This window comes from Oncorhynchus tshawytscha, linkage group LG20, assembly GCF_018296145.1.
Source record: "Oncorhynchus tshawytscha isolate Ot180627B linkage group LG20, Otsh_v2.0, whole genome shotgun sequence".
NCBI lineage: Eukaryota > Metazoa > Chordata > Actinopteri > Salmoniformes > Salmonidae > Oncorhynchus > Oncorhynchus tshawytscha.
In genome coordinates, this window is record NC_056448.1 from 36,033,341 (window position 1) to 36,056,417 (window position 23,077).

At 42.1% G+C, this 23,077-nt stretch overlaps 1 protein-coding gene across 4 annotated transcripts; it reads left to right on the forward strand.

The window, feature by feature from the left end:
* Positions 1 to 803: 803 nt before the first annotated feature.
* Positions 804 to 16,111, forward strand: dolpp1 (dolichyldiphosphatase 1). Of its 4 annotated transcripts, none has more exons than XM_024381758.2 (9): positions 814 to 1,248; positions 4,911 to 5,011; positions 7,045 to 7,129; positions 12,387 to 12,486; positions 12,599 to 12,697; positions 12,835 to 12,963; positions 13,167 to 13,256; positions 13,376 to 13,438; positions 15,528 to 16,111. In XM_024381758.2, exons 1-8 carry the CDS (start codon positions 1,173 to 1,175, stop codon positions 13,410 to 13,412), a joined length of 717 nt encoding a protein of 238 aa, XP_024237526.1. In that variant the 5' UTR covers positions 814 to 1,172; the 3' UTR covers positions 13,413 to 13,438; positions 15,528 to 16,111. The 4 variants fall into 4 exon arrangements, 3 of the variants coding, with proteins under 3 accessions (XP_024237527.1, XP_024237526.1, XP_042158524.1); XR_002948829.2 differs by having other exon boundaries at positions 818 to 1,248; positions 13,376 to 13,674; XM_042302590.1 differs by lacking the exon at positions 15,528 to 16,111 and having other exon boundaries at positions 818 to 1,248; positions 13,376 to 13,708.
* The last annotated feature ends 6,966 nt before the right edge of the window (positions 16,112 to 23,077 follow it).

Genomic DNA, 23,077 nt, shown 5'->3' on the forward strand with positions numbered 1-23,077 from the left:
GCAAATAGTCCGGGTAGCCATTTGATTACCTGTCCAGGAGTCTTGTGGCTTGGGGGTAAAAACTGTTGCGAAGCCTTTATGTCCTAGACCTGGCACTCTGGTACCGCTTGCCATGCAGTAGTAGAGAGAACAATCTGTGCCTGGGGTCTTTGACAATTTTTAGGGCCTTCCTCTGACATCACCTGGTGTCGAGGTCCTGAATGGCAGGCAGTTTAGCCCCAGTAATGTACTGGGCCACGCACTACCCACTGTAGTGCCTTGCGGTCGGAGACTGAGCAATTGCCGTACCAGGCAGTGATGCAACCAGTCAGGATGCTCTCGATGTTGCAGCTGTAGAACCTTTTGAGGATCTGAGGACTCATGCCAAATCTTTTTAGTTTCCTGAGGGGGACTAGGCTTTGTCATGCCCTCTTCATGACTGTCTTGGTGTGTTTGGACCATTCTAGTTTGTTGGTGATGTGGACAGTAGCTAAATATACTTAACAAAAATATAAATGCAACGTGTAAAGTATTGGTCCCATGTTTCATGAGCTGAAATAAAATCAGACATTTTACATATGCATGCACAAAAGGTATATCTCTTAAATGTTGTGCACACATTTGTTTACATGCTTGTTAGCAAGCATTTCTCCTTTGCCAAGATAATCCATCCACCTGACAAGAAGCTGATTAAACAGCATGATCATTACACAGGTGCACATTGGGTTGGGGACAATAAAAGGCCACTCTAAAATGTGCAGATGTCTCAAGTTGAGGGAGCCTGCAATTGGCATGCCGACTGCAAGAATGGCCAACAGAGCTGTTGCCAGATAATTTAATGTTAATTTCTCTACCATAAACTGCCTCCAATGTCATTTTAGATAATTATGCAGTATGTCCAACTGGTCTCCACAGACCAAGTCTGAAGCGCGCCAACCCAGGACCTCCACATCTGGCTTCTTCACCTGCTGGATCAACTGGGACCAGCCACCTGGACAGCTGATGAAACGGAGGAGTATTTATGTCTGTAATAATGCTCCTTTCTGGGGAAAAACGCATTCCGATTAGCCATACATTATTTTTCATGGGGATCTACTCTTGTGAATGGTGATTTTCATGGAAGGAACCGTGTTTCCTATTGGTTGGACGGATTTACGTATTACATTTTGATTCGTCACCGGTGTCCGGGAAAAATGGCGTCTGAAGAACAGTGCTCGGTACCACTTCGATGGCGGTCGATCTCGCTAACCCACATAGAGTTCCCTGCTGGTAAGTGTATTTAAGCGTTCATATTCGCTTACATTCGTCTGATAGATGCTTGACGATTTGGTAATCTGCAAGAGATCTTGGGATGATTTGCAACTGACTGGGCACGACCGACGGGAACTGCCAAATAGTGAGACCTGGAAAAAGCGTATACACAGCTCCGAACATGAACTGCCAAATTGTGTGACAGTTCCGCATGCGCAGTTGACCATAATGCCAAGCTAACTAGCTCGAGCTTTCATTGCTACATTGACGTGTTGCATTTAAAAAATTGTCATGTACAACCCATGCCCATAATGAAATGTATTCGTTAGAATATATCTTTGTTTGCCACTTGACTTCTGGCCCCGTATAGCCAACTGTGAGACCGTAAGGTAGCTAGCGAAGTTAGCTAGTTGAAATACACTGAGTGTAGTTGGCCAGCTAACGTTATGCCTTCCAAGCCTCAAACATTGACAAAACATTTGTGTCTCGTGTTACATTTATCACGCAAATTGATCATGTGTAATACATTGTACGAACATCTTCACGTTAGCTGGTTTAGATAACTTGCCAACTACCCAGTACACCAACCATCACCCATTTTAATGGAACGTGGGTAACGATTAAAAAAGTATCATCATACAATTTAGCTAACTACCTTTTATGGTGTTTGAATATTAACCCAAATTAGTTATCACATTGATACTAACTTCTGCTTGATGCTAACTACAGATTGTAACACCTGAAACTGAGTTTACCATGTATTTTTGGTATCCATTACTGGAGAGTTACAGGTTTGGTACTGTTTAGTGTAGCACAGAATTTTCCACCAACCGTAAAGATGTGCTATGCAGAAATCGCTCCACCATTTCCTGGTTGCAAAAATGTTAGTTTGCCTAATTTCCGTTTGTGACAAAACAAGCAAGGACATTGAATCATTGTTCCATCTAAACCGCTGTGAAGTATATTTTCCATTAATTAATATATTGTATTTTCAGTCCTTTGAAGTTGGTGTACAAACAGGAAGCATAGAAATGGCTCAAATAGAACATATGGTCATGTACAACCCAGATATGTTGTGTAGATATGTTCTATTTGAGCCATTTCTATGCTTCCTGTTTGTACACCAACTTCAAAGGACTGAAAATACAATATATTAATTAATGGAAAATATACTTCACAGCGGTTTAGATGGAACAATGATTCAATGTCCTTGCTTGTTTTGTCACATCTTAGACTTGCTTTCTATGAGAATGACAGATCTAACATTTTTATGTAAATTTGGTCAGGATGCCCAAAAACATACACCATTTAGTCGACTCGCCGATTGTTTGGTCGAAAGGCTGTTGGTTGACTGAGATTTCTTTAGTTGAGCAGTCGCATTTTATTTTTTTCCATGATGCACAAAACGCCTACCTGTCTGATTCGCACATGTCTCAGACTAATCCATTGCGGATGGCACAGTCAATCACTCGAAGACATGTGATACTGATTGTATATGGTTATATTATGTAAAGATAATGGTGCAACACTAATACATGTTATTTAAAAAAAATAAAAAATATGTTTTCTCCCGCGTTGGATATGGTCGCTGTCCTCAAAGGTACAATCTAGGGTGCGCAGTAGAATTGGCGCCTTTCACTATGTTGCTATGTGCATAATAGCAAAATTAACCTGCATATTGAGAGCAGCAGAGGCAATTAAACAGCCATTTCCTTAAACCCTATTCGGAAGGGTTTCGTTTTACTGGGGTTGGTCGGGTAATGAATGTAATTATGTGCACAAGCACAAAACACATTTGTAATTTGAGTCCCGTCCGAATCTGCCATGTCAGTAATTTGTGCAGAGTAACAATTCCAGCCAGAATAACCTGTTTTTTTGGCGAACTCCAAGGTCCTCTGATAACTCTACTCGCGTGCGAGTCGACAACCATGTGTTTTGAGAGAAAAGTCTGAGTTTGACAGGTGTTAATCATGGTTTGAGCAAGAAAACAATAACTGATTCGATACATTTAATGAAGTGCTACGCATAGCCTATATGAAGGGCCTACATGTATCAACTTTCACAGTGAATTATTTTGTTAAAATGTTGTGTTCATATGAATTTTATATATTGACAAATGCATTAGTAAAAAATATTGTGCCTATTTAATATAAGCCTTGCTGTTAATAGATTCCCAAGCAGCGTACAACTGGCCTAAACGTTTAGAAATTATACATTCACTTGCGCATATAGCCTTAAAACACATCTCAAGTGCACTGTTTAGCTCACATCTGAAGGCTGGTGGCCATTTAGTATGTCGACTACGAATTGCTAAAAAATCCTAATGATTATGATCATACTTGCTCAATTCAAATATTATGGCGACACGAACCAAAAATGGTTTAGAAACGTGGGAACCAAGCTCTAGTTATAAGTGTAGCCCTGTTATCGCCTGGACTTATTCCCGCCTATGAAGAAAAAAAAACTCCAGGCATCGGTTATAATGGTCAATTTATTTGTAGAAAAAAAAAAGTTTGGAAAAAACGAATCCAGTCCGAATCATCCTCTGGAATAAGACATTCTGGGGTAATAAATACATAACCAACATCCTCTAGTAATACTAGTCACGTGCAAATAGGGCTTACTCTAATTGTCTAAGAAAATTGAGAGCAAAGTCCAAAGTAATGAGGTCTATAATCAATAGCCTAACTGTTAAATGTACGTGGCTTTATAATTCATCCATATACACTACCATTCAAAACGTTTGGGGCCACTTAGAAATGTCCTTGTGTTTGAAAGAAAAGCAAGTTGTTTTTGTCCAGTTTAAAATAACATCGAATTGATCAGAAATACAGTGTAGACATTGTTAATGTTGTAAATAACTATTGTAGCTGGAAATGGCTTTATTTTTGTATTTTTTGGTTTTATTTCCCTGTGTTCCAATAGCACTGTTAGCTAATCCAAGTTGATCATTTTAAAAGGCTAATCGATCATTAGAAAACCCTTTAGCAATTATGTTAGCACAGCTGAAAACTTGTTTTGATTTAAAATACAACAAAACTGTTCTTCTTTAGACTGGTTGAGTATCTGGAGCATCAGCATTTGTGGGTTCGATTACAGGCTCAAAATGGCCAGAAACAATTAACTTTCTCCTGAAACTCGTCAGTCTATTCTTGTTCTGAGAAATGAAGGCTATTCCATGCGAGAAATTGCCAAGAAACTGAAGATCTCGTACAACGCTGTGTACTACTCCCTTCACAGAACAGTGCAAACTGTCTCTAACCAGAATAGAAAGAGAGAAATACATGAATGTCTTGTTTGAGAAACAGACTCCTCACAAGTCTTCAACTGGCAACTTCATTAAATAGTACCCGCAACGCTTGCTTCTATGTGCCAAGTTTGTAGCATCATATCCAAGAAGAGTCAAGGCTGTAATTGCTGCTAATGGTGCTTCAACAAAGTACTGAGTAAAGGGTCTGAATACTTCTGCAAATGTGATATTTAAGTGTTATTTTTATAAACTAGCAAAAATGTCTGGGGTATTGTGTGTAGATTAAGGCTGTAACGTAACACAATTCGTTATAAGTCAAGAAATCTGAATACTTTCCTGAAGGCACTGCCCTGCTGGATGTTCCCCTGAATGTTCACATTTTCCTGCAAGGGGATTGTGTTTAAGAATTTCTTGTTGGTTGTTCTCAAAGGTGATCTGACTGGACAAGTGTTGGCCTACACCAGCCTGCTGCCCATAGCGATCCTCGTAGGCTTTGTCACCCTCATAGTGTTCAAGCGTGAACTGCACACGGTAAGTAATGTAACCCAGATCCTTGCCCCATACGGGGTTACCCAACTCCCTGCTGGATCACTAAATGACGACAGGACACGTGTCACACTGACACATGACACACGCTAAGCCATACAGTGGCTTGCAAAAGTATTCATCCCCCTTGGCATTTTTCCTATTTTTTTGCCTTAATTTGGAATTTATAATAGATTTTTGGGGGGTTGTATCATTTGAGTTACACAACATGCTTACCACTTTGAAGATGCAAAATGTTTTTTTATTGTGAAACAAACAAGAAATGAGACAAAAAAAACTGAACTTGAGCGTGCATAACTAATCAACCCCCCCAAAGTCAATACTTTGTAGAGCCACCTTTTGCAGCTATTACAGCTGCAAGTCTCTTGGGGTATGTCTCTATAAGCTTGGCACATCTAGCCACTGGGATGTTTGACCATTCTTCAAGGCAAAACTGCTCCAGCTCCTTTAAGTTGGATGGGTTCCACTGGTGTACAGCAATCTTTAAGTCATACCACAGATTCTCAATTGGATCGAGGTCTGTGCTTTGACTAGGCCATTCCAAGACATTTAAATGTTTCCCCTTAAATCACTCGAGTGTTGCTTTAGCAGTATGCTTAGGGTCATTGTCCTGCTGGAAGGTGAACCTCCATCCCAGTCTCAAATCTCTGGAAGACTGAAACAGGTTTCCCTCAGGAATTTCCCTGTATTTAGCGCCATCCATCATTCCTTCAATTGTGACCAGTTTCCCAGTCCCTGACGATGGAAAAACATGATGTTCTCGGGGTGATGAGAGGTGTTGGGTTTGCGCCAGACATAGCATTTTCCTTGATGGCCAAAAAGCTCAATTTTAGTCTCATCTGACCAGAGTACATTCTTCCATATGTTTGGGGAGTCTCCCACATTCCTTTTGGCGAACACCAAATGTGTTTGCTTATTTTTTTTCTGTAAAGCCCAGCTCTGTGGAGTGTACGGCTTAAAGTGGTCCTATGGACAGATCCTCCGGTCTCCGCTGTGGCGCTTTGCAGCTCCCTCTAGGTTACATTTGGTCTCTTTGTTGCCTCTCTGATTCATGCCCTCCTTGCCTGGTCTATGAGTTTGTGGACGGCCCTCTCTTGGCAGGTTTGTTGTGGTGCCATATTCTTTCCATTTTTTTAAAAATGGATTTCATGGTGCTCTGTGGAATGTTCAAAGTTTCTGATATTTTTTATAACCCAATCCTGATCCGTATTTCTCCAAAACGTTGTCCTTGACCTGTTTGGAGAGTTCTTTGGTCTTCATAGTGCCGCTTGCTAGGTGGTGTCCATTGCTTAGTGGTGTTGCAGACTCTGGGGCCTTTCAGAACAGGTGTGTGTATATATACTGAGATCATGTGACAGATCATGTGACACTTAAGAATGCACACAGGTGGACTTTAACTTGGGGCGGCAGGGTAGCCTAGTGGTTAGAGCGTTGGGTTGCAAGTTCAAGTCCCCGAGCTGACAAGGTACAACTCTGTCGTTCTGCCCCTGAACAAGGCAGTGTTCCTGAACAAGGCAGTGTTCCTAGGCCGTCATTAAAATTAAGAATTTGTTCTTAACTGACTTGCCTAGTTAAATAAAGGTAAAATAACTAATTATGTGACTTCTGAAGGTAATTGGTTGCACCAGAACTTATTTAGAGGCTTCATAACAAAGGGGGTGAATATGCATGCACCAGTTTTCTGTTTCTGTTAAAAAAAATTAAACAAGTTATTTTTTTCACTTCACGCACTTGGGCTATTTTGTGTGTTTCAATTGCATGAAATCCAAGTAAAAATCCATTTTAATTTCAGGTTGTAATGCAACAAAATAGGAAAAACGGCAAGGGGATGAATACTTTTGCAAGGCACATAAAGAAATGCTTGTGCAAGGTCATATAGATATTGCCCATTAATAGTAAAGATTACGCTAATGTTGCAAGCTACATTTCTGTAAGAAAATATTTAAAAGCTGTATTCATACACATGGTGGACTAAGCATATGATCACACATAATCCTTTTCCCAATCCTCATCCCTAGATCTCCTCCTTCGGTGGGCTCGTCCTGAACGAAGGTGTGAATTGGCTGCTGAAGCATATTCTACGGGAGCCCCGCCCATGTGAAGGTGAGGAAAGCGACAATTCACTTACTGTAGTGACCCAGTACATTCGGAACGTGCCTTGACTTTTTTTTTTTTTTTTTCGTCTGAAAAAGTCGTCTGAGGCGTCTGAACTTTCCAAAATATATATTTTTTATTTTTCTATTTCACCTTTATTTAACCAGGTAAGCTAGTTGGGAGCAAGTTTTCATTTACAACTGTGACTGGGCCAAGATAAAGCAAAGCAGTGCGACAGAAACAACACAGAGTTACATGAAATAAACAAGCATACAGTAAACACAATAGAGAAAAAAAAGAAAGTCTATATACAGTGTGTGCAAATGGCATGAGGAGGTATGGCAATAAATAGGCCATAGTAGCAAAGTAATTACAATTTAGCAGATTAACACTGGAGTGATAGATGAGCAGATGATGATGAGCAGATGATGGTGTGTAAGTAGTGATACTGGTGTGCAAAAGAGCAGCAAAGTAAATAAAAACAATATGGGGATGAGGTAGGTAGATTGGGTGGGCTATTTACAGATGGACTATGTACAGCTGCAGCGATCGGTTAGCTGCTCAGATAGCTGATGTTTAATGTTAGTGAGGGAAATGTAAGTCTCCAGCTTCAGCAATTTTTGCAATTCGTTCCAGTCACTGGCAAGAGAGAACTGGAAGGAAAGGCGATCTAATGAGGTGTTGGCTTTGACCAGTGAGATATACCTGCTTGAGAGTGTGCTACGGGTGGGTGATGTTATCGTGCCCAGTGAGCTGAGATAAGGCGGAGCTTTACCCAGCATAGACTTGTAGATGACCTGGAGCCAGTGGGTCTGGCGACGAATATGTAGCAAGGGCCAGCCAACTAGAGCATACAGGTCACAGTGGTGGGTGGTATAAGGTGATTTGGTAACAAAACAGATGGCACTGTGATAGACTGCATCCAATTTGCTGAGTAGAGTATTGGAAGCTATTTTGTAGATGACATCGCCGAAGTCTAGGATCGGTAGGATAGTCAGTTTTACTAGGGTAAGTTTGGCGGCGTGAGTGAAGGAGGCTTTGTTTGCGAAATAGAAAGCCAATTTGATTTTGGATTGGAGATGTTTGATATGAGTCTGGAAGGAGAGTTTACAGTCTAGCCAGACACCTAGGTATTTGTAGTTGTCCACTTATTCTAGGTCAGAACCGTCCAGAGTAGTGATGCTAGTCGGGCGTGCAGTTGCGGGCAGCGAACGGTTGAAAAGCATGCATTTGGTTTTGCTAGCGTTTAAGAGCAGTTGGAGGCCATGGAAGGAGTGTTGTATGTCATTGAAGCTCGTTTGGAGGTTAGTTAACACAATGTCCAAAGAAGGGCCAGATGTATAAAGAATGGTGTCATCTGCATAGAGGTGGATCATGGAATTACCCGCAGCAAGAGCGACATCGTTGATATATACAGAGAAAAGAGTCAGCCCAAGAATTGAACTCTGTGGTACCCCCATAGAGACTGCCAGAGGTCCGGACAACATACCCTCCAATTTTACACACTGAACTCTATCTGCAAAGTTGTTGGTGAACCAGGCAAGGCAGTCATTTGAGAAACCAAGGCTATTGAGTCTGCCAATAAGAGTACAGTGATTGACAGAGTCGAAAGCCTTGTCCAGGTCAATGAAGACGGCTGCACAGTACTGTCTTTTATCGATGGCGGTTATGATATCGTTTAGTACCTTGTGCTTGGCTGAGGTGCACCCGTGACCAGCTCGGAAACCGGATTGCACAGTGGAGAAGGTACGGTGAGATTCTCAATGGTCAGTGATCTGTTTATTAACTTGGCTTTCAAAGACTTTAGAAAGGCAGGGCAGGATGGATATAGGTCTGTAACAGTTTGGGTCTAGAGTGTCACCCCCTTTTGAAGAGGGGGATGACCGCGGCAGCTTTCCAATCTTTAGGGATCTCGGACGAAATGAGAGGTTGAACAAACTGGTAATAGGGGTTGCAACAATGGCGGCAGATCATTTTAGAAAGAGAGGGTCCAGGATTGGTCTAGCCCAGCTGATTTGTACGGGTCCAGGTTTTGCAGCTCTGCCAGAACATCTGCGATCTGGATTTGGGTGAAGGAGAAGCTGGGGAGGCTTTGGTAAGTAGCTGCGAGGGGTGTGGAGCTGTTGGCCGGGGTTGGGGTTGCCAGGAGGAAAGCATGGCCAGCCGTAGAGAAATGCTTATTGAAATTTTCGATTATCATAGATTTATCGGTCTTGACCGTGTTGCCTAGCCTCAGTGCAGTGGGCAGCTGGGAGGAGGTGCTCTTGTTCTCAATGGACTTTAGTGTCCCAAAACTTTTTGGAGTTCGAGCTACAGGATGCAAATTTATGTTTGAAAAAGCTAGCCTTTGCTTTCCTGACTGACTGTGTGTATTGGTTCCTGACTTCCCTGAACAGTTGCATATCGCGGGGACTATTCAATGCTATTGCAGACCGCCACAGGATGTTTTTGTGCTGGTCAAGGGCAGTCAGGTCTGGAGTGAACCAAGTTCTACATTTTTTTGAAAGGAGCATGCTTATTTAAGATGGTGAGGAAATTACTTTTAAAGAACGACCAGGCATCCTCGACTAACGGGATCGGGTCAATATCCTTCCATGATACCTGGGCCAGATTGATTAGAAAGGCCTGCTCGCAAAAGTGTTTTAGGGAGCGTTTGACAGTGATGAGGGGTGGTCATTTGACCCCGGACCCATAGCGGATGCAGGCAATGAGGCAGTGATCGCTGAGATCCTGATTGAAAACAGCAGAGGTGTATTTGGAGGGCAAGTTGGTCACGATAATATCTATGAGGCGGCAGGGTAGCCTAGTGGTTAGTGTTGGACTAGTAACCGAAAGGTTGCAAGTTCAAATCCCCGAGCTGACAAGGTACAAATCTGTCGTTCAGCCCCTGAACAGGCAGTTAACCCACTGTTCCTAGGCCATCATTGAAAATAAGAATTTGTTCTTAACTGACTTGCCTAGTTAAATAAAGGTTGTTGTTTTTTTTTTTAATGAGGGTGCCCATGTTTACAGATTTAAGTTTGTAGCTGGTGGTTTCCTTGATAATTTGTGTGAGATTGAGGGCATCTAGCTTAGATTGAAGGACTGCTAGGGTGTTTATCATATCCCAGTTTAGGTCACCTAACAGAACGAACTCTGAAGATCGATGGAGGGCCATCAATTCACATATGGTGTACAGGGCACAGCTGGGAGCTGAGGGGGGTCTATAACAGGCGGTAACAGTGAGAGACTTATTTCTGGAGAGATTAATTAAAAAAATTTGAAGCTCGAACTGTTTGGGCATAGACCTGGAAAGTATGAAAGAACTTTGCAAGCTATCTCCGTGACGACAAAGGGACTGGGCCAGATGATGAAAAAGGTATTGTAGTTGTGGGAATTTAGTTTGCTAGCTGGGAGATGTGCCTGGCTCTGGGCTAGCTTCGGGGCTGGGTCACTCAGTGGCAGCTAGCTAGCTGTGATGATCAATGGTCCAGGGTTTACGGCAGGAATCTGGCGTCGTAGTGGAGTAAAACAGTCCGAGGCTGGCAGGTATTATCCAGGCAAAAAAAAACGGCTGGTGCCTGAGCAGAGGGTAAAGGCCGCTAGCAGTGGCTAACAATGACTAAATGGATAGTAACTTAGTTAATTAGCTGGCTACCTTCTGATGAAAGTTTTGGCTATAGGATCTAAAAAAAAATAGTGGATCCGTGTCACATTGAGTGAGGCGGGTTCCCGGAAGGTATATTTAATTTAAAAATGGAAGAAGAGATTGGAATATATACAAAAAAGACGAAAAATACAAAAAGTAAACGAGAGGACAACAAACCACGTCTGCACTGCTACGCCACCTTGGATATGTCTGTACACATACAAATAATGCCAATACAGTGTCTGTCTGTGCATCAAATAAATATACAGTAGGTGTATTGTGTTAATTCTCAGAGTAAAACACTCAACGGAAAGCTTAAACAAGTTTATTCTTCCCAGAGGGTCAATACAGCTGCATTAGACAAAAAAAAAAACATTTTCACACACGCACTGATATTAAACCATTCCTCATAAGTTGAGTTTCCTCATAAGCTGAGTACCCATCTGTACAAACATCATTCTTTACTGCTAGGCAGGACACTAGTGATACGGGCCACCCCCCCCATCACTAATCCATGGCTCTCTCCCCTTACCATTCACGCCTGCCACATGTAATCGCTCCCCTACACTCATCACAAATGCACATGAAGTATATTTCATATTCTCAGAACCCAACAATGGTAACATAAGTTCATATTGTAGGCAAGACAGAATGCAGAAATGGTACACAGCATTACTAAGTTCATGCTTCCAGGATGCAGCCAGACACAGATTTTGTATTAGTCAAAAACAAATGAGCCAATCGCTTTTGTATGGGTCACAGTGGAGAGAACGGGGAGCATTCTCAGTTGTCAGTCGATTTAACGTAATAGGTTTTATTAGTTTCTTTCAGTCATAGACCGAATTGTACACCAATTTATAATCTTCACATCAATCATAGAATCCCAAACTAGCAAAACACTTCATATGATAGTGGTAATATATACACAAATCAACAATACTATGGGTGGCAGCTTGTTGAAGGCATTTCTAACAGAAGCATCTCTGACATTAACCGTCACGAGTTTGACTAATTTCAGCTTTTGATGGACAAAAATGCCCATAAATATTTGTGATTAATGTCATAGCGTGTGGTTAAACTCTGTTCTATTTGTGATTGTCATAGCGTGTGGTTAAACTCTGTTCTATTTGTGATTGTCATAGCGTGTGGTTAAACCCTGTTCTATTTGTGATTGTCATAGCGTGTGGTTAAACTCTGTTCTATTTGTGATTGTCATAGCGTGTGGTTAAACTCTGTTCTATTTGTGATTGTCATAGCGTGTGGTTAAACTCTCTGTTCTATTTGTGATTGTCATAGCGTGTGGTTAAACTCTGTTCTATTTGTGATTGTCATAGCGTGTGGTTAAACCCTGTTCTATTTGTGATTGTCATAGCGTGTGGTTAAACTCTGTTCTATTTGTGATTGTCATAGCGTGTGGTTAAACTCTGTTCTATTTGTGATTGTCATAGCGTGTGGTTAAACTCTGTTCTATTTGTGATTGTCATAGCGTGTGGTTAAACCCTGTTCTATTTGTGATTGTCATAGCGTGTGGTTAAACTCTGTTCTATTTGTGATTGTCATAGCGTGTGGTTAAACCCTGTTCTATTTGTGATTGTCATAGCGTGTGGTTAAACCCTGTTCTTCTGTATCTTTTCCCAGGAGCTCACACAACCCTGACAACAGAGTATGGGATGCCCTCCAGTCATTCCCAGTTCATCTGGTTTTTTGTTGTTTACTTCTTTCTTTTCCTTTATTTAAGGTGACTTACCATTCTCTCGCAGACTACATTTATTTAAAAGGGGGGAAAATGATGCATTGTAACCATACATAACATTTGATGACGGCTGACGCACTTTGCCCCCTGTGTCTAGAATGCATCAAACGAACAACGCTCGGTGTGTGGAGCTGCTGTGGAGACACATACTATCCATCACCTTGTTGGGCGTGGCCTTATCAGTGTCATACAGCAGGTGAGGGACAAGTTAATTTATCTAGATTTTAATGTATTTTTAGACCATGACACATGACACCTTTGTCAATTTGGTCCCAACTCTTAACCATTTGAGCATTTTTTAAATAATAATTGTGCTAATGTACCTTTTCGCAGGGTGTACCTGTTGTACCACACTTGGAGTCAGGTCTTCTATGGGGGAGTGGCCGGTAGCACCATAGGAGTAGTCTGGTTCTTCTTCACACAGGAGGTGCTTACACCGCTATTCCCCAAGATAGCAGCATGGTAAAGAACAGGGACACCTCTCAGGGGGGCACACAGGCTTAGCAAGAAGTGAACCATCAGAGCCTGGCACAGATTTGGGCAGCGTATACTGTAGCTACTGATGTGTTCATCTTGATTATCTGTTGTGTACTTTTCCCTTTCTCAGTGTGTCTCCATTTTTTTTATTTTGTCCCACCTTTCTCGCCATCCTTGACTGCTGACAGGCCGATATCAGAGTTCTTTCTGGTGCGGGACACAAGCCTGATCCCCAACATCCTTTGGTTTGAGTACACAGTGACCAGGTCAGAGGCGAGGTAAGGGACATATTTTAATAACCACATTAGGTGGGAATCTGTGTGACTCCAAATAGAGTTGATGTTTTTAACCATGTTTACATGTGTAGTAATGGTTTGAATGTCTGCTTATCCTCCAGAAACAGACAACGGAAGCTTGGAACAAAGCTTCAGTGATCTCAGCAGTTCCTTGGAGAAATTGAGTAAAGGAACATACACACACACTCTCACTCACTCACTCATTAAAAAACACACTGGAGAATCAATTATCTTCTGGACTGACCTGGTTGAAATGGTATAAAGGCCATCGATTTACAGGTGGACCAAAAGAGTGTCTGGACTCGGCCCGGATTCCACAGCCTTAGCAAGTCCGTCCATATGCCTCTCCTTGTATAGCTTGCCGAAATGCTTCCCCAATGCATGCAAGACTGTGCAAGAGGTATACTATTTAATGATAAATTAATATAAACTCAGCAAAAAAAGAAACATCCTCTCACTGTCAACTGCGTTTATTTTCAGAAAATTTAACACGTGTAAATATTTGTATGAACATAATGAGATTCAACAACTGAGACATAAACTGAACAAGTTACAATGTCATGTGACTAACAAATGGAATGTGTCAAAGGGGGTGTCAAAATCAAAAGTAACAGTCAGTATCTGGTGTGGCCACCAGCTGCATTAAGTACTGCAGTGCATCTCCTCCTCATGGACTGCACCAGATTTGCCAGTTCTTGCTGTGAGATGTTACCCCACTCTTCCACCAAGGCACCTGCATGTTCCTGGACATTTCTGGGGGAGAACGGTCCTAGCTCTCACCCTTCAATCTGATCCAACAGGTCCCAGACGTGCTCAATGGGATTGAGATCCGGGCTCTTCACTGGCCATGGCAGAACACTGACATTCCTGTCTTGCAGGAAATCACGCACAGAGCGAGCAGTATGGCTGGTGGCATTGTCATGCTTGAGGGTCATGTCAGGTTGAGCCCGCAGGAAGGGTACCACATGAGGGAGGAGGATATCTTCCTTGTAACGCACAGCGTTAAGATTGCCTGCAATTGCGTGCAGTCCGATGATGCTGTGACACACCGCCCCAGACCATGACGGACCCTCCACCTCCAAATCGATCCCACTCCAGAGTACAGGCCTCGGTGTAACGCTCATTCCTTCAACCATAAAGGAGAATCTGACCATCACCCCTGGGAGACAAAACCACGACTCGTCAGCGACGAGCACTTTTTGCCAGTCCTATCTGGTCCAGCGACGGTGGGTTTGTGACCATAGGCGACGTTGTTGCCGGTGATGTCTGGTGAGGACCTGCCTTATAACAGGCCTACAAGCCCTCAGTCCAGCCTCTCTCAGCCTATTGTGGACAGTCTGAGCACTGATGGAGGGATTGTGCATTTCTGGTGTAACTCGGGCAGTTGTTGCCATCCTGTACTTGTCCCGCAGGTGTGATGTTCGGATGTACCGATCCTGTGCAGGTGTTACACGTAGTTTGCCACTGCGAGGACGATCAGCTGTCCGTCCTGTCTCCCTGTAGCGCTGTCTTAGGCGTCTCACGGTACGGACATTGCAATTTATTGCACTGGCCACATCTGCAGTCCTCATGCCTCCTTGCAGCATGCCTAAGGCATGTTTATGCAGATGAGCAGGGACCCTGGGCATCTTTCTTTTGGTGTTTTTAGATAGTAGAGTCAGTAGAAAGGCCTCTTTAGTGTCCTAGGTTTTCATAACTGTGACCTTAATTGCCTACCGTCTGTAAGCTGTTAGTGTCTTAACGACCGGTCCACAGGTGCATGTTCATTAATTGTTTGTGGGAAACAGTGTTTAAACCCTTTACAATGAAGATCTGTGAAGTTATTTGGATTTTTACAAATTATCTTTGAAAGACAGGGTCTTGAAAAAGGGACGTTTCTTTTTTTGCTGAGTTTATATTTTAACTGTAAAAGCACATGCGCAGATGGTAACCATGTACTGTAAGAAAAAGATTTTCAGAAAAGCCAAGAAAGAGGGCTCTGCCAAGTACAAATATTGGCTGATGTTAAAACAGCATGAAATTAGTTATTTTTTATATTGCATAATTCTAGGGGGAAACAAGCAAACAGTTTTTTTGGCTCTTGTATTACGAAAAAGAGAATAAAAAATAAAAACTTGTGTAAAACATAATATAAACACATTTGAACTCTGAAAATGTAAGACATAGGTGGGGGAGAAAGACCCCTCTGATACCTCTTTCCTGTCTCTGTATGACTGCCAACCCTATGTATTTGTTTCCAAAATTGACTTACAGGCGTTTAAGCGCTCACATACCGTACAAGCTGGGGCTAGTTTACCTGTTGGAGATGATCGAGAAGCAGAGAAATAAGCGCCACAACACAAGGGGAAGTGTTTTTCTGCACCTCTTACTCACACAGTGAGCAAAGGAGTGTTTTCTCAACCCCTTTCTCCCTGCATGTCTGACACCCCAGGAGCACAAACGTAGGATTTGTTTTTCTTTTTTTTTTCTCCATTTTTGTTGCAGTTCGCGAGAACATGAAATGGTGGATTGCCACTTGTCTTTCCAAACATTCTTTCACCTACCTTTCCAAAACATTCCATATATTTTGGTGGAAAAACAAACGAGATGACTGCTGAGGGAAAAATGTGTTTTTTTTGTGTTTTTTTTTCAAAGGAAACCTCAGGTCAATTGTAGCATTTGATTACGCTGTGTTCCTCTCATAAATGCAACAACTGATGTTTGAAGCGGTCTGGTGAGGGTCAAAAACTGATTTGGAAATGTCATTAACTCCTTAAAGGGAAGTAGTTCTCTTAGATTATCATTTTTTTTCATCTAGTGTAACCCATATCAGGCTGAATAAAGACATTTTGTGTTTATGTACAATTGTAGGCTTCTTTTCCCTCCAATTCTTCAGTGAATAGTCAACAACAAGTGGTCCATGGTCTGGACAGACAGAGGTTCAGATAAGCATCATTATGTATTTTATAGATGTCATATTTTGGGACTATTGAACAAAAATGTTGGACATATTTTTAAGGTCATGAAGTGTCAGTCATGATATTTGGATGAAACCAGATCAAATTACTGTTACTTTCACATTGACAATGTTTGATCATAGTTTCTGGTTCCCTCCCCCATGTCAAACACTTGGATTCAGGAGGCAGGATTATTAAGGGGACAGGGTGATGTCATCCTAACTCTCTGTTCCATACACCAATGGTAACATGATATTCTTACCTAATTTAAATAAGTACTGCCTTGAAACCAACATCAGAGAAGGTGTGTTTGCAGAGGGCTGTGGTTTATATAGACTGCTTGGTTGTTTAGCAACAAAACCAATGCATGCACAACTATGGGTCTAAACAGACAGGATTGGCTTACATTATTGACATGTAAGCTATATTTAATCTCAAATGTTTATTTAAAACATACATTTGCATATTGACCACATGTGTCCAATACGTTGTTACAGCTGTTGGTTTGCGAGCTAGAAATGTTTACCCTATTGACATGAAATCAGTCAAAACACCTCAAAACAAGACATGGTATCAAGAACAACCTGAAACGGGCCTCTTACGATACCCCACATGGCACTTTCTACCATTACAAAAAAAGATTGCAGTTTTGAAACTGCAGTAACTGCAGTTGCCTGGTATTTTGGATGCAGAATAACTGCAGTGTACTGCAATTGAATTTGAGGTAGACTGCACATCCCCTGGCATGGCACAGTGCTATATTAACACAGACCATCCCCTGGCATGGCACAGTGCTATATTAACACAGACCATCCCCTGGCATGGCACAGTGCTATATTAACACAGACCATCCCCTGGCATGGCACAGTGCTATATTAACACAGACCATACCCTGGCATGGCACAGTGCTATATTAACACAGGCCATCCCCTGGCCTGGCACAGTGCTATATTAACACAGGCCATCCCCTGGCCTGGCACAGTGCTATATTAACACAGACCATCCCCTGGCCTGGCACAGTGCTATATTAACACAGACCATCCCCTGGCATGGCACAGTGCTATTTTAACACAGACCATCCCCTGGCATGGCACAGTGCTATATTAACACAGACCATCCCCTGGCCTGGCACAGTGCTATATTAACACAGACCATCCCCTGGCATGGCACAGTGCTATATTCACACAGACCATCCCCTGGCATGGCACAGTGCTATATTAACACAGACCTTCCCCTGGCATGGCACAGTGCTATATTAACACAGACCCTCCCCTGGCATGGCACAGTGCTATATTAACACAGACCCTCCCCTGGCATGGCACAGTGCTATATTAACACAGACCCTCCCCTGGCATGGCACAGTGCTATATTAACACAGACCCTCCCCTGGCATGGCACAGTGCTATATTCACACAGACCATCCCCTGGCATGGCACAGTGCTATATTAACACAGACCCTCCCCTGGCATGGCACAGTGCTATATTAACACAAACCATCCCCTGGCATGGCACAGTGCTATAAGAGCACACTACCCCTATGTCAAGAGCGGGTACTGGCCCAGGGTGGAAACTCAGAATACTAGACATTGAGGAAACGTAAACAACCTCTGTCAACATATACAAATCTGGAACAGTAATGGTGCAGGGCATCCTCTAGCAGTGCCAGCGGGACTTTTATGGGATCAGAGAGAGACCACAGCAGGAAAAGCTCTCTCTGTGACGACTCCCCTGTCCTGAGTGAGTCTGATCACACCTCTTCAAACTGTCCTGCAGATGAGGATAACCACCTCGACAGCACTGATCACACCCAGGTCCCACAACAGCACTGTTCCTCCATCACTGAGAGGGATAAATTCACAGAGCTGGAGAGAGACATGGTGGATCTAAGAGAGCTAGTTCACACAATCAAGACAGAACAGACCTGCACAACAACACCCCCCCCCTCCCTCCTTTGACGGCTGTCAAAGAGCTGGCTGCACTCCAGACTGAGGTGAGAGAACTTGAGGAGAGAGAGGAAGACATTGCATAGATAACAGCACTGAAGGTGGAGGAAGAGGAACACATGGGACAGATAACAGCAGTGAAGGAGGGTGTGAGAAAGCTGAGGAGTGACAGAGCAGGACACTCCCCCAGAGAAGCCAGCAGAACAGCCCACCTCAGACCCGGTACCAGAACACCAACACCACAATGGGACAGACGACACAGGACCCACCAACCCAACAGACCCCACCCCCTCCTAACTGCCCCCCTGTCAGCTCCCCTCATTGCTCTCTTGACAACCCCCACACATCCACTGAGGACACACAAAAGCCAGAAATTCATTCAAATAGCAAATACATTCAAGAGATTAAACAGCAAACGAGAGCGTACAGGTCACAATGGTGGGTAGTATATGGGGCTTTGGTGACAAAACGGATTGCACTGTGATAGACTGCATCCAATTTGTTGAGTTGGGTATTGGAGGCTATTTTGTAAATGACATCGCTGAAGTCGAGGATTGGTAGGATGGTCAGTTTTACAAGGGTATGTTTGGCAGCATGAGTGAAGGATGCTTTGTTGCGAAATAGGAAGCCAATTCTAGATTTAACTTTGGATTTAAGATAGAGGAGACAGACCCATTGGTTGCCCTTTAGGTTACAAAGAGCTGGTAGTCCCATCCACCAAACTATCAGGTGTAAAACATGGAAGAGACTCCGGGGCTGTGGTGGAAAAAGTACCCAATTGTCATACTTGAGTAAAAGTAAAGATACCATAATAGAAAATGACTCAAGTAAATGTGAAAGTCACCCAGTAAAATACTTGAGTAAAAGTCAAAGTATTTGGTTTTAAATATACAGTTGAAGTCGGAATTTTACATACACTTAGGATGGAGTCATTAAAACCCGTTTCTCAACCACTCCACAAATGTCTTGTTAACAAACTATAGTTTTGGCAAGTCGGTTAGGACATCTACTTTGTGCATGACACAAGAAATTTTTCCAACAATTGTTTACAGACAGATTCTCACTTATACAGTGGGGCAAAAAAGTATTTAGTCAGCCACCAATTGTGCAGGTTCTCCCACTTAAAAAGATGAGAGGCCTGTAATTTTCATCATAGGTACACTTCAACTATGACAGACAAAATGAGAAAAAAAATTCCAGAAAATCACATTGTAGGATTTTTAATGAATTTATTTGCAAATTATGGTGGAAAATCAAGTACTTTTTTTTTTCTTTAGAGTAAAAATAAAAAGTTGTCAAATATGAAAAGTATTTTTGGGGGGGTAACTGTACTTTACCGAAGTATTTTAGACACCACTGCTCAGGGGGGTATGCTCAGGTGGTATGCTAAGGTGGTATGCTCAGGTGGTATGCTAATTTGGTATAGAACAGACCTAACCCGGTATTACATTTGTCAAAACAGGAACATTTTACATCTGGCTAGAAATGAATAAGGAAATGATCTCAACTGAGAAAATGTCCTCATTTGTGCTACCTATATCCCGCCAATATAATCCCCATACTTTAACGATAACAGCTTCACCATCCTAGAGGGGGCGATCAACCATTTCCAGGCAAAGGGACATGTACTAGTCTGTGGCGACCTAAATGCCAGAACTGGAAAAGAACCTGACACTCTCAGCACACAAAGGGACAAACACCTACCTGGAGGTGACAGTATTCCCTCCCAAATATGCCCCCCTAGATACAACTATGACAAAACAACCAATGGGTCACAACTCCTGCAGCTCTGTCACATGCTGGGTCTGTACAAAGTCAATGGAAAGCTTAAAGGAGACTTCTATGGTAGTTGCACCTACAGCTCATCGCTTGGCAGCCGTAATGTAGATCTACTTTATCACAGACCTCAACCCAGAGTCTCTCAGAGCGTTCTGTCAGCCCACTAACACCCCTGTCAGATCACAGCAAAATCACAGTCTACCTGAGCAGAGCTATGCTCAATCATGAGGCATCAAAGCCAAAGCCACAATATAAAGAAATGCTATAGATAAGAGTGTAGAAGTCTACCAAAAAACTATTAGGCAACAACAAATTCAATCCCTTTTAGACAACTTCCTGGACAAAACATTTCACTGTATTAGTGAAGATGTAAACTTGGCAGTAGAAAGCCTTAACGGTATATTTGACCTATCAAATCAAAAAATTTCAAGCAGATAACCTAAGACAACTAACAACAATGACAAATGGTTTGATGAAGAATGTAAAAACCTAAGAAAGAAATTGAAAAACCTATCCAACCAAAAACATAGAGAACCAGAAAACCTGAGCTTACGCCTTCAATATGGTGAATCACTAAAACAATACAGAAATACACTAGAAGAATCCAAAGAATCTAATCACTTCTGGGAAAATTGAAACACCAAACAAACAACAACAACAGAGTTATCTATCAAAAAGGGAGATGTGGATAAACCACTTTTCCAATCATTTTGGCTCTAAGCACAAACAGCAAAAACAAACATGATCAATTACAAATCTTAGAATCAGCTATTGAAGACTACCAGAACTGACTGGATTCTCCAATTACATTGAAAGAACTACAGGACAAAATACAAACCCTCCAACCCAAAAAGGCCTGTGCTGTTGATGGTATCCTATATTAAATGATCAAATATACAGACCACAAATTCCAATTGGCTATACTTAAACTCGTTAACATCATCCTCAGCTCTGACATCTTCCCCAATATTTGGAACCAAGGACTGATAACCCCAATCCACAAAAGTGGAGACAAATTTGACCCCAATAACTACCGTGGAATGTGCGTCAACAGCAACCTTAGGGAAATTCTCTGCATTAACAGAAGACTTGTACATTTCCCCAGTGAAAACAATGTACTGAGCAAATGTCAAATTGGCTTTTTACAAAATTATCATACGTATTCACCCTGCACACCCTAATGACAAACAAACAAACCAAAACAAAGGCAAAGTCATCTCATGCTTTGTTGACTTCAAAAAAGCTTTTGACTCAATGTGGCATGAGGGTCTGCTATACAAATGGATGGAAAGTGGTGTTGGGGAAAAAACATACAACATTATAAAATCCATGTACACAAACAAGTGTGCGGTTAAAACTGGCAAAAACCACACATTTATTTCTACAGGGCCGTGAGGTGAGACAGGGATGCAGTTTAAGCCCCTCCCTCTTCAACATATATATCAACGAATTAGCAAGGGCACTAGAACGTCTGCAGCACCCAGCCTCATCCTACTGGAATCTGAAGTCAAATGTCTACTTTTTGCTGATAATCTGCTGCTTCTGTCCTCAACCAAGGAGGCCTACAGCAGCACCTAGATCTTCTACACAGATTCTGTCAAACCTGGGCCCTGACAGTAAATCTCAGTAAGACAAAAAATAATGGTGTTTCAAAAAAGGTCCAGCTGCCAGAACCACAAATACAAATTCCATCTAGACACCGTTGCCCTAGAGCACCCAACAAAATGATACATACCTCAGTCTAAACATCAGCACCACAGGTAACTCCACAAAGCTGTGAACGATACCAATTAGGATCTGGGTAAAAATACTTGAATCAGTTATAGAACCCATTGCCCTTTATGGTTGTGAGGTCTGGGGTCTGCTCACCAACCAATAATTCATCAAATGGGACAAACACCAAATTGAGACTCTGCATGCAGAATTCTGCAAAAATATCATCAGTGTACAATGTAAAACACCAAATAATGCAGAGCAGAATTAGGTTGATGCCCGCTAATGATCAAAATCCAGAAAAGAACCGTTCAATTCTACAACCATCTAAAAGGAAGTGATTCCCAAATCTTCCATAACAAAGCCATTACCAACAGAGTGATGAACCTGGACAAGAGTCCCCTAAGCAAGCTGGTGCTGGGGCTCTGTTCACAAACAGACCCCACAGATTCCCAGGACAGCAACACAATTAGACCCAACCAAATCAAAACAAAAAGAGAATTACTTGACACATTGGAAATAATTAACAAAAAAACAGAGCAAACTAGAATGCTATTTGGCCCTAAACAGAGAGTACACAATGGCAGAATACCTGACCACTGTGACTGACCCAAAATTAAGGAAAGCTTGGACTATGTACAGACTCAGTGAGCATAGCCTTGCTATTGAGAAAGGTTGTTGTAGGCAGACCTGGCTCTCAAGAGAAAACAGGCTATGTGCACACTGCCCACAAAAAGAGGTGGAAACTGAGCTGCACTTCCTAACCTCCTGCCAAATGTATGACCATATTAGATTACACAGACCAACAAAGAATTCGAAAAACAAATCCTTTTTTTTTTTTTTTTCATTTATTTTGATAAACTCCCATATCTATTGGGTGAAATACCACAGTGTGCAATCACAGCAGCAAGATGTGTGTGTGTGTGTGCGTGTTGAGAGCACTGGTTGAGTGAGTGCTGCAGCTGAGACAACGCACGTAGTGACAACTTTTTACAAGTTGTAGGTAGGCTATTTAGATTGGTCATTATGGAGACACCCTGTTTCCATAAAACATATTAGAGCACTAGAACTGAGAGAACGGGAACAAAGCATTGGAAAACTACTTTAGGCGTTTCTCTCAGAGGTGGTTTAAAGTAAACTTAATTCTAATGTAGACTTAACACTATCTAGTGAAGGGTTTTACTCATGCACAGTTCTAGGGTCTGGAGCACTGCGTGAGTGGAAATTTGTAATGGAAGTTACTTCCTTGTGTGCTGGTGTTATGGTCAAAAGTCCACATTGAAAGTGGATAATCATAGGTCACATTTGAATATATTGGCCATCAAGTAGGCTATTACTTTTTAAGCCATTGCAGGCTACTGTAACCTACCATTTGATACAATACATATATATTGAAATGATTATATCACTGGAGTCATTGCAAATCATTTTG